This window comes from Scomber japonicus, chromosome 2 (assembly GCF_027409825.1).
Source record: "Scomber japonicus isolate fScoJap1 chromosome 2, fScoJap1.pri, whole genome shotgun sequence".
NCBI classification, from domain to species: Eukaryota; Metazoa; Chordata; class Actinopteri; order Scombriformes; family Scombridae; genus Scomber; species Scomber japonicus.
Genome location: NC_070579.1, coordinates 24074164 through 24086819, shown reverse-complemented (window position 1 = coordinate 24086819; position 12656 = coordinate 24074164). Strand labels below are relative to the sequence as shown.

The following is a 12656-nucleotide window of genomic DNA, read 5'->3' as shown; positions in this document are numbered from 1 at the left end:
GGAAGGAAAGCAAAGGCTCCATCTCCTTGTTTCTGTTTGGCTGACCAGGGCAAGGATATATGGATATGCCATAGCTGATATGACATGTAGCACGCTTGGCTGTGCATTCTGATTATGTGTTGGATTGTGGAACGTGCAAGTGTGACCATCTCATCCTGCCAAGTCTGATAGCTAGCATTAACCAACCAAGAAGATAAAATTGGTCCAGAGAACTAATGGGGGTTGTATTACATGATGTTCCTTAGTCTAACCTAATCTATTTTTTCTTCCCCCACCTCTCCCCGCTTTTCTTCCTTTTTATGTTGTCTCTTTTTCATCCTTTTTCTCTTCTGCGGTTGTTATTCCATCACTTCTTAATTTCAAGCCTTTCTCCATCTTCAGCCACTGATATCCTCTTGTTTATTTCTGACTGAGTCATCTTCACCCAGCTCCCTGTGTTTGGTTTGGTTTGATTTGATCAGTTTATTTAACATTGACCATACAGATAAACATTGTTGTACACAAATGTATATAAGACGTCAAGAGGAAGCTAATTTGCAGCCCCCCTCCCTGGTTATGATTTTAAATCTAGGTTCAAACTATTGTATTCCTCTGTTCACTGTTTGTCTCAACCTCTCTTCCCTCTCTTTTTCTCTATAGACATATCCCTCCAGAGTGGCCCTGGTGCCCAGTATGAGACCTGTCATTGGGGCACCTCTTTACCAGTTGACAGCCCCTCCAGTGCCAACAGCTGGGACAAAGTGATTATTGACGGAAGTGACACAGAAGCTTGGCCCTCCATCAGCCGCAGTAGTGACCCCAGCCACCCTGCAGCAACAGAATGCCCCTTGGGCTCAGCTAGTTCCGACCCAGACACCAGTGCTGTCACTACCACCAGTAGTAGTAGTTTTATGAGTATGGCCACAGGTGCCACAGGCCAGCAGGCCCACTACCCCTCTCTCAAATCTAACAATAACATGATGACGGGACCTGGGTCAGCCAACACATTAGCTGGTAACAGAGGCTGGGTCTCAGATGCGAAACAAGATGGTATGAATGGTGGCCGAGTAGGAGCACCCACTAACTGGGGCTCTCCCAACTTTAACTTGAACCTCAATCCTAATGCCAACCCATCAGCCTGGCCTGTTCTGGGCCATGAGGTTGGTGGAGGTGGTGGCATTGGCCCTAATGGGGTGTCCAACTCGTCATCCCTTCCACCAGGTGTTAATGGCAATGGAAACATGGGAAATGGGACCCTGGGAGGTGCAGATATGAGTGGAGGAGGTTGGGGTGGAATGATAAGTGCTAATGAAAATGATAAGCAGCACCCTTCAACCAACAAAAGCTTGTCCTTCAACATTGAACCTGCTAACCTTAATACTGACGGACCAAACCACACTAAGCAACAGCAGCAAGCTCAGGAGCCTATGAGCCCTAGACATGGGTTAACTGGCTGGGGAGGCCAGTCACCCACTGAATCATCCCAGCTCAATGGGGACACAACAGGCAGCTCTGTATGGGGTAGTGGAGAAAGTAAGGCAGCTGACTCCCCCAAGGACTCAGGCTGGGACTCAGCTCCCTCTGGAGGCCTCTCTGCTTGGGGCCGCCAAGGCAGTGGTGGTGGCGGTAGTAGTGGAAGTGGTGGCTGGGGTGACTGGGGAAAATGCTCTGGTGGTGGAGATGCATCTAAAGGCTGGGACTCAGTTGATGCTGGTAGTTCTGGTTCAGGCCAAGAGCAGCAACTTAGTTCATGGGGCCAGCAGTCTGGAACAGCCCCAGCAAGTGAGGGTAGTGGGGACAGCAACGAAGGTCAATCCCACCACAGAGACAGGTCTTCGAGCATGGATTATACCCCTGTGTTACCGCGACAGGACCTGGACCCAAGGGTGCTGAGTAACACAGGTTGGGGACAGACCCCCATCCGACAGCACACTGTATGGGAGATGGAAGAAGCCAACTCTGACGTGAAGAGCAAAAGCAGCTCAGACACCTTAGGAAGCTCCAGCTCTAATGGTGGACCATCATCAACAAATGGAGGTACCATAAATCCTAACATCGGCCCCAGTCAGAGGCCTGGGTCTGGAGGAAAAAGTGATAGTGAAGGATCATCATCCTCTGGCTGGGGAGCCCCTCCACCTCAGCCAATCCAGACTGGATCAGGATGGGGTGACCCCCCACAGTCACACAACAAAGCTCCAAATGGCACTACTAGTGGCTGGGGAGACCCTATGCCTACCAATGGTCCTAAAAGTGCAGGCACACCATCCTGGGGATCTGAGGATAAGTCACCCAACTGGGATGATGGCCTGACAAAAAGCCAGCCTACTAACTGGGGAGAGGGTCCCAAAAGCTCCCATGGTTGGGGCAACGGTAATGGGGGCTCCAACAGCTCCAGCACAAGGGACTGGGGAGAAGCAGATGTCAAGAACAATGGGTCCTCCAGCAGCATGTGGGAAGGAGAAGGGGGAAATGGAGGAAGTGGTGGTTGGAAGGAAAGCCCGAGAGGAGGTAATAGAGGAGGAAGCTGGGGCAAGCCTGCTTCTGCTGTCAGTAACAGTAGCTGGGGGGAGACCCCACGTGCCAATGGCCCAGTGCAGGGAGGCTGGGGCTCCTCCAAACCCCAGGAAAGCAGCAGCAGTAGCACAGGCAGTGGAGGAGGTGGCAGCATTGGTTCTTGGGGTGGTCCTGGTTCTGTGAAGCAGAATTCCTCTAGCTGGAGCAGTGCACACAAACAGGACCAGGGTAAGGAGTCCACTGGCTGGGAAGAGCCCTCCCCTCCCTCCATCCGCAGGAAGATGGAGATTGACGATGGAACGTCCACCTGGGGCGATCCGAATGCCTACAATAAGACTGTCAACATGTGGGATCGCAACAATCCCTCTGGTAACCCAAGCAACAGCGGCCCACCTCCCAGTAAGAATGGTGGAATGATTATGCCCAACAATAACAACAACAATCACTCTGTCGGTCCTGGCAGCAACAATCACTCTGTCGGCAACAACAATCACCATCACACTCACCACATGCACCACCATCCCCATCATGGCCATCATGGCCCCCCAGCTCACCTGCAGCATCATGGAAACAACAATGGGTCACCCAACAATGGAGCTTCACATCCTAGTGCGGGCCCCCAGGGTAGACCCCCCCTCACCAACTCAGGTAATACGAATGGCTGTGCTGTTTTGCTCAAAATGTTTATATGATATGGAATTTATATTTTAGAGTGAAAAAGCTATCATCTCTATAAAACAAAGCAAAACACACTGGAAAATGTAAAACTGTAGAATGTATCAATCAGATTAAATATTTTTTTATAAAACCTGATATTCTTTTTTAGATTGAGAGTTTTATCTGAAAGCATAATGCAGCTTTAGAGATGATCTTAATGAACTGAATGAAGTATGAAGATAGACAAAGCTTAAGTGGAGAGTTGATTTTACTCATCAACACATAAAGTGACTAAATTACCAATAAAAGCATTGTTGGCATGAATTGTTATTCCATTCAAGGATTATTTCTTGAAATCATTTTCTCACAGTGATTATTAAGTAGATTGTCTCAGAGGTACTGAGGGCCTCTCAGTGGTCATGCATACATAATTAAGACTGTACAGCAAGTTTAAGTTAGTACTGCAGTCAGTTCAAACAGGTCTTTGTGAAGACAAAGGCCATGCATATAGATATGGCAGTGCTTTAATGTCCAGCACTCTCCTCTCCTTTTGAATATGAATGAGACCATTGCCCCCTTCTGTCTGTAATTTGCAATACACTTAACATGGAGCAGTTGCTCTGAACACTATTACAACTGTGAATTAGTTATCTCTTCTGAAACCAGTATAAATGAAGAGAGGAGTAAACTAAGTTAGAGAAAGTACTGCGAAGAGAGAAGAGATGGGGTGGAAGAACTCGTACCGGTTGGCCAAAGCTGCCAACCTCCATCTCTGCCTTCCCCCTACATACTCAAATGTAGGGGGGGGGGGGGGTAAATCTGAGCAGAATTTTGCTTCAAATTCAACTTTGGTCAGTTTTGATTCATGAATTGGCACCTTTGACCAATATCAAGACATTTTACCAATGCTGACTGTTCAGGTGGCTGAGCTGGATAGTCAGTTAAAGGTAAGCTTGACAGCCAAAGCAGTTCACCAACTAGTCCTACAAGTAGTCACTACATCACCAAGCTACAACCACACCCATTGTGGATGGGAAAATGTTACTTTGTGGTGTGTTCGCCACCTTAAAAGGAGTGATTTATAATTTCAAGAATAAACATTGTTAGTGGTGAAGATTTTACTGCACTATGATTTATTTATATTCATCTGTCTTCCAGGTTGGGGAGAGCATTCCACTGTTCAGTCCAAATCGGAGCCTGCTTGGGGAGAGCCAGCAGCTCCACCATCAACTGTGGACAATGGCACTTCTGCCTGGGGCAAGCCCCAAGGGAGTGTAGGAGGATGGGGAGATGGTGGCCACGAGTCCTCTGGACCTTATGGCAGGGCCAATGGACCCTCAGGTCCTGCACCCTGCAAGCCAGGTAACACTCTTTGATGAATAATATATTTATACATGATGTCAACCATAGGAAATTAGCATAACCTGGCATTGAAATTGTCCCCCTTCTGCTTTATTTACTACCCTAGCAAAGTTCTACACAGATCTTACTTAAACTTATTAACTTTAATTAGTTTAAGATGTACCCGTCTATAAAATAATTTCACACAATCTAGTAATTGCCACTCATCGTAAACCCGACCGTTGTGTCAGTTTTTTGGTACACGTATATTGTGTGGCATTTGGCAGATTAGTGAAATGAAGAATTCAGCTTCAGCCTTTCAGAATGATTGTCCCCCTAGGTGTTAAAGGTTTGGGTTTTATGTGTGCACAAATGCACTTCAGTTGAGGAACAAAAGCAGCAAGTTTCTTCTGACTTGTACCATTTTGGCCAATTCTAAAGATTTTTGTCAGTGCTTTTGGAGCGTTGGTGGGATTAAGGCAATTGTACACCTCATTAAAGTTCAGTTCAGTGGTTCAGTACTCAGTAGAGTAGAGTTTAGTCATTTCTTAAAATGCTGGAAAAATGATAGAGGGAGTTGTAGGGGGTAATGTAGCATGTCAATGGCAACAGTGACACCAAGTGGTCAGGTTGGAAATGATCTGCTACTTACATATAACTGGCTTGTGTATACTGTAGAGATTATAAAACACTGTAGATAACCAACCAGATTTTTATTTGTTGATCTTAATTGTCTTACTTCATTCTCAGGCCCCAAACCTATGCAAGATGGCTGGGGAAATGGAGGAGAGGAGATGGGCATGTCTAACAACCAATGGGACACTGAGGATGGGGATATGTGGAACAGCCCTACCTCCCAGGAGAGCAGCTCTTCTTGCAATTCCTGGGGCAATGGACCCAAGAAGGGCCCAACCAAGGTCAGAATGCCCTTGATTTATGTTATAATCATGCTGGCAGATATTAACAGAGGAAATTATTGTCTTTTAACGACAAATGTAATTGTTGACAGATTACATTATAAATATCTTGCTTGTGTGTTGTCAGGTGAAGATGGTTAACAAGCCAGATGAGGCCTGGATCATGAGCCGTCTCATCAAACAGCTCACTGACATGGGCTTTCCGGTATGGAGCAATATTTTTAGAAAGAAAGTTCTAACACACATATATGGAACTGCTAAGCTTTCCTTTAAGGCAGATCTTCCTTACATGGACACACATAAATGCAGCCATCTAAACTTGAGAAACTATTACATTTTTGAATTTGGAAGACCATCTCCAACAATTAAACCATGGTTATTAAGAGATCTGTTATCTATGTATTATAGAGAGACCCTGCTGAGGAGGCTTTGAAGAGCAACAACATGAACCTTGACCAGGCCATGAGTAAGTTCAATAAACATATGTGTGGCATGTGTGTATAAAGATTGTTTGTAATAAATATTATTGCACAAATCTGCACTTTTTTTTTTTAATTTCAAGTAAATAAGTTTTTATTAACAATTGAACATTAATGCTATAACATTCTTCAGTGAATGCAAGCCATATATCAATTTGTTGAAGATATATTTAAAATGGATCAAACACTAAATTAAATATATTGAAACTATATAATATATAATAATTTATACCTTTCTTCTCCTAGGCGCCCTTTTGGAGAAGAAGACAGACCTGGACAAGCGTTGCATGGGCATGTCTGACTACAGCAATGGCCTGAACAAGCCCATGGTGTGTCGGCCCTCTGCGCTCTCCAAAGACCCCACCGACCGCAACACCTACCTTGATAAGGTAAGACATGACTGATTTTATGGTTCCCAATTTTTCTGGGCATTTGCCTTTTTTATATTTTTTACATTTGTTGTTAGTAGTACACATATTTTCATTAAACATATTTTCACACACACTGAATTGTTATTGTTTGTTATTTATAAAATCATGAATTATTTTCTGTCATCACCCTTAATCCTCCCCACCCTTCCTCTTTTCATTTTCTGCCCATTTTTTTCTCCATCACCAATTGATACTCCAGGATGGTGTTCTGTCAGATGACGCCCCCTCATCACCGTTTCTGCCTTCCCCCGGCCTGAAGCTCCCCCTCGCCAACAGTAGCCTTCCTGGGCAGGGTCTGGGACAGGGCAACCCGGGGCTGGCCATGCAAAACTTGAACAACAGACAGGTAATACATTTCTTACTCACAGTTCCACTCTGCACTGTTAATGAACTTAATTAGACATTTAAAAAATGAAAATGCTAGTGATGTATTGTTTTGTCCAACAGTTATTTTTTTCCTCACCTTTTTTTTCTAATGCAGCATGATGTGAGCGTTTGAGGACTGACACTCTCTCAGTTGCTTTATTAACAATTGAATATACTGACAGATTATACAGAAACACAGAAATCACAAATATTATGATGAATTAGTTAATCATTTTGTATCATGCAAGATCTAAATGTGTATGAAGCAGTGAATGCAACAAGAATAATCTGTATTCATTGTACACACACCTCATGTTCTACCAGATCTCCACTTTTCTAATGCTCACTTCTGTGTGTATGACCTTGCCTGAAGTGCCCATTGAAACCAGATAGTTATGTTCTATCAAATACCACCACTAGGGGCTGCCGTGGCCCAGAAAAACAACAGTATGTCCTTGAATCCCAAACAAAGGCACTGTAAGTGAGCCTTTTTTTTGCACTGAATAGAAAGACTTCTCCAACAACTTGCAATTCAGAAATGTGGATGAAGCTCCCTCTTAAGGCTAATTGTTTGGAACCCTTTGAAAATCCAAAATAGTCACAGTTTGATGATCTAACATCTAGCTGCTCTCATTCAATGTTCAGTATATGCTTTGTTGCATACAGGTGTAGTGTGAAGACCTTGAGGGTAAATGCTTTGAAAAATGTTTTTCGACATTGCTATGTGGGCTGGGAATATCATGGACACAGGCTAGGCTTTTGAGTGCACTTAAAGTTTTCTTTTTCATCCAATTCAAGTGCATTCATTCGTGTAGTGAATGAACCCTCTTTTTTCCACAAAGACTTGACAGGTGGATGCTCAACTCTTGACCTTTCTCTTAAGGTTTTCTGTAGCTGTTTGCTGGAATGGTTAAGGCTACACAATGGTCTTCCCATTTCAGTTGTTCAGCCTTTTGCTACACATTGATGTGTGAAATGGCTTCAGTAATTTGAATAAACAGGTTTTGTGAGAAGTTAAATTGTCCCTTTACGACTCCTGCTTACAGATACCCAGTGGAATGTTTGGCAGTAGTGGAGCAGCACAAACCCGGCCCATGCAGCAGCAGCAGCCTCCTCCTCAGCCACCAGTGCCACCTCTTAGCTCCTCCCAGCCTAGTCAACGTGCTCAAGTGCCTCAGTTTCTCTCCCCTCAGGTAGATAACTACACATATAACACACAATAATGTACATATCATATTTACAACATGCAGCTAAATTGTTTTACAACAAACAGGACCAGTTAATGCTAAGTGGGAATTTATTGGCAATTTGTGTTGGTTGTAATTTGGTGAATGTGGCTGTAATTTATACTTAAATCTGGAGATGCTGAAATATATTTAAAAAGAATATGATGACTCAGAATTGTGCCATTGACTTTAATTGCTTATAATAATTATTCTCACCCTTTTTTTACTCTTACCAACAATTCATAATCTGAATGATATGCTTGTCAAGAAGCCATAACCAGTATTTTTGTCTAAGTGTATCACACTCTTTATAGTATTCAGTAGAATATGTAATGGGTCAAAAGAAACTGAAGTATTTAACAATTACTGAATCAAGTGGCTCAGTTCTGTTAAACCTATTAATTATTTACTTAAGACCTTACCTTATACCTGAATCCTAATATTAAGTATTTTCTCTTGTGTGACTGGCAAACTTATCATCACAAGTTATTATTTGTAAACCCTGTGCTAGCTTCACTTTGAAAGACACAGCCCTACTCACAAACCCTTTCTCTCGTGTCTTTTCCTCCTTATATGCACATGGCAGTGACTCGTTTTGCCAGAAGTTGCTCTTTTTCACTTGTTTTGATTTGCAATGACTAATTTGTCATCTTTCCTTTCTGCTTCCCCATTCTCCCCTTCCCTCCAGGTCCAAGCACAGCTTTTGCAGTTTGCAGCAAAAAACATTGGTCTGAACCCTGCACTTTTAACCTCACCAATAAACCCTCAACAAATGACCCTGTTGTACCAACTTCAGCAACTGCAAATGGTGAGTCAGAGTCCTGCTCTCCCTCTGTATTTAAAGGGCAACTTGTACTTATAGACCTGAGGCAGGGATACTGTGTTGTGGAATTTTTGTAATGTCTTAATGTTAGTTTTTGATTTAGTTTCTGACATTGACTGACACAAATCCAATGAAGAAAGTGTCTATTTGACAACACAAGTGAAAGTTGAGCTGAAGCAGATTAGTTTTCTCTGAATGCTTAAACACTAACAGTGATTGTTGAAGCACTCAGTTTGTAATATTATAACACTCTTTTTGCAACGCTTTAAACACAACTTACTGCGTTACTCAGTTTGCAATTTAACAGCACACTTCTAGCAAAACTGTACATTGGTCTTTACATGCTACACTATTTTGCCAATTGCCACACTTTTTGAAAATCACTTAACTTACAAATCAGGCCTTGAGCACTATGCTGTGATTTGGATGAAATATAAATACATATAAATACTTAACACATTTGGATGTGTGTGTGTATGTGTGTTTACTACATGTATTATAAAACTTTATTGCAAACTGCTGCTCTGCACACAGAAAAAGCAAAGAGTTTTGCAAGAATAGTTTGCTTTTGCAAGAGATCTATGACGTTTTGCTGGTTTGGTGTAAGGTTTTATGGTTAGTGTGTAGAGTTTTGCAATGTAGCCTATAGTTTCCCAAGCAAAGCAAAGATAGTGCCCAAGCAATCAGAAATAACTGCAATGAAAGATTGCCATTCCAAAGATCTCTCAAGGTTGACCAGATGGAAACAGGTGTAATGTTCTCCTTCAGTAATGTATTTTTGTAATCATTGTATTGTACTTTTTGTTCCCTTCACTTAGGCGTACCAGCGTTTACAAATCCAGCAGCAGATGATGCAGGCGCAACGCAATGTTTCCGGCCCCATTAGACAACAAGAGCAGCAAGTGAGTCAACAAGATGCATCATTACACTCACAAAAAGTATGATAATGAAGGTTATGTATTTCATGAGACCACCCGTATGAGCACTCAATCACAACATTGTGATACAATTGAATCTCTCTCTCTCTGTCTGTAGAGTGTAGAGTGTGTGTATGTATATGTCTGTGTGTGTGTGTGTGTATATATATATATATGTGTGTGTGTGTGTGTGTGTATATATATGTGTGTGTACAGGTGAAATTTCAGGATAGTCTCAGTCCGTCCCTCTATGCGTGTCCAGGGGGAAAATTATATACATTTTAAAGTCAACATTCTGGTGCACAGCAAAATTAAGAGGTTATATCTTTATATTTTTTTGTGCTTTAGTAATTTAACTGCTGGTTGAACTACTGGTTGAACCTGTCATGACACACCCACAAAGCACAAGAAAGAAATTTTACCAATTAATTTAATGTTCCAATCAAACACTCACTCACTTACAGTATCTTTTTCTACATTGTGTTTTTTCAAATAACTAAATTAACTGTCTGCTAATCAATAAAAGACTCAACTTCTAGATGACTTAGAAGTGGATCAGGATCAGAGTTGATTTATTGTACAGGTAGAAATAAAGAAGATCTCTCATTAAGACTTTTTTAATCTGAATCAATCAAACGCGTTTTAAACAGCATGCAGGTGTTTCAGATTCAGAGGCTTGAGGCTGAGCTGCAGGGTTGAGTGGAGGTGTGTGGGGGAGTTTATTTGTGTGGCTGTGGCGGCACAAATTAGAATATGGCGGGCCGCCACAGTCTATATAATTAATGGGAAACACTCTAGGGGAGTACGGGAAGTATCGGTACCGATTTTTATAACCGATGTTTGTTTCTTTAGGCTTCAGTATTTCCGAGCCTGCATGAATGCAGCATGGAACGTTTACCAGGGCGCGCTTGATGACATATAACAACAACAAAAACACGCTAGACTCGTGGATAGCTAACCGTGGCTAAAAAGTTTATAGCGTCCACCGCCATGTACACGACCACACAAACCCCAGAAACAAGGTTTACCTCCTCGTTGTCATTTTCTCTGTTATGTTTTCGACGAGTCGCCTTTGTGACGTCACCCTCAGAGTCCGGTGGGTCCTATTCGGGTCCTACTCTGCTATGGAGACACAACAGCGGAGAGGACCGAGTGAGAGGACGTTCCTGTAAAGGTCCCGCCTCCTAAATTTTACAAGGAACTTCCTGAAGTTCCTGCAGTGGAAACGGGGCTTTTGTCTGTGGTTTGGAACAATTTCCAAGTGTGTCCTATGGACAGTAAATTTGCAATTTGCAATGACTGCAAAGCAGTATAATAAATATGGCAGTGCCATATTGGCACTTTTTTTCCATAACTTAAGTTGAAGTTGTTCTCTTATTTTGCACAGACACTGTTTACATTTGGAAAGCCATGTTGCATTTATGTATGCATCCAGTGGGGCATCACAAAATTAGACATTATAGGAGATATGTTATGTTGTTACCTTACATTTTTGGTGTAAAAAGCCTGCATATATCTGTATCTGGTGATATCGGTATCGTACATTAAGAGTTGGACAATATCGGATATTGGCAGAAAAGCCAATATCAAGCATCCCTACTGCACACATGTAGATTGTCCTTGATACAATTTCAAAAACAATGACAAAAGGTCATTGTTACATCAGGGGTTGCTCAAACTTTTATCTGCATGAGAATAGGTTACTTCTCGTTTAAGATGAGTCAACAACTCGAGTTTGTTCTACTTTCTGGACATTTCGATTGTTTTGTTGGCTAGTCATCAGTGGCTTGCTGCAAGATAAAGGCTGTTGAAAGAGGATATGTGCATATGAACATGTGGTTGGTGTTTCCACCATTTCTCTGAACCTCTCAGAATACCACATCATTTAAATAATAAGTTCTTCTTTCTTTTTTTTAAAAAAAATTGGAGAGGACAGGTAAACACACCAGCATAGCAACATTAGTAAAAATAACAAATGTCCTTCCAGTTTTGTTTGATTTGAGTCCAGAAAAAGCGCATCACCAGCCATCCAGGCATATGAGTCATGAATCGTGGATCAGATTTCGTTCGTCCTTTGTTGTGTCTACTCTCCTCTAATAACTTAAATTTCACAGCAATTGTGTGAGTAACATCAGTGGACACACGTTATCCTCTTAAGGACTGTACTTTCAATTTGCCCGGGATAAACAGAGCCAGATAGGGCACATGTGTTCACTTAGAGAGAACTCTGATAAATCTTAATTAAAGCTAGAGTAGTTTACATGAAACTATGTACAGAAACCAGGGTGGTCGCCTGTTGCTGCTGTCATAGAAATAATCATCAAAAAACAGTCAAAAATTAAATATGTAAATTACAAAACAGTGTTATCGAGTTCTTCTTTCTTAAGTAACTTACTTCTTAATTTTGATTTAATGTTTCTCTCATGACAATGCTTCTCTTCTCTCCCAGGTTGCACGTATAATGACCAACATGCAGCAGCAGATCCAGCAGCACCAGCGTCAGCTGTACCAGGCGCTGCTGATGAAGCAGCAGCAACTTCCCTCTCATTCCTCCTCCTCTTCCTCCTCCACTGGTCTGCATCCCACTGGTGGCCCAGCCGGAGGCCATGGCTCCGGCAAATCAACCCTGGACCCCTTCACAGGCCCACACCAGGCTCCGGGCCTTGCCGACACACTGCACACCAAAGAGCCGCCGTCTTCGCCCAACGCCTACAGCACCTACCCTCTCTGTGAGTCTGAGATGGGGAATACACTAAATACACACACACAGGAAGGAGTTGTTCAACCTGTTGTCTACAACTCTTCAAACAGCTCACTGTGGATGCTTTGTCTGGCTTCATTGCTACCTTACAATAAAAAGAAGAGTTAATGTAGAAAAAATGACTTGCATTGTTGGGGAAAGGGCCTCACAGCAGGTGTTTTGCCGCTGAGCAAACCTTGTGAAGCGGCAGTATTAAGATGTTTCATTTGTATTAGGCCTAACTTAATACAGCTCTGATACATTGT

The 12656-nt window shown here is 42.5% G+C and overlaps 1 protein-coding gene across 2 annotated transcripts in view; it reads left to right on the top strand.

Moving 5' to 3' along the window:
* LOC128368061 (trinucleotide repeat-containing gene 6C protein-like) overlaps positions 1-12656 on the top strand; it is a 58456-nt gene that overhangs the window by 33481 nt on the left and 12319 nt on the right. For both annotated transcript variants that reach the window (XM_053328802.1, XM_053328794.1), the window contains 11 exons: positions 640-3141; positions 4309-4512; positions 5242-5408; positions 5536-5613; positions 5817-5874; positions 6134-6276; positions 6518-6664; positions 7731-7877; positions 8599-8718; positions 9552-9635; positions 12100-12379. In XM_053328802.1, coding sequence (XP_053184777.1) covers positions 640-3141; positions 4309-4512; positions 5242-5408; positions 5536-5613; positions 5817-5874; positions 6134-6276; positions 6518-6664; positions 7731-7877; positions 8599-8718; positions 9552-9635; positions 12100-12379 — 3930 coding nt within the window. The remainder of the gene's footprint in view (positions 1-639; positions 3142-4308; positions 4513-5241; positions 5409-5535; positions 5614-5816; positions 5875-6133; positions 6277-6517; positions 6665-7730; positions 7878-8598; positions 8719-9551; positions 9636-12099; positions 12380-12656) is intronic.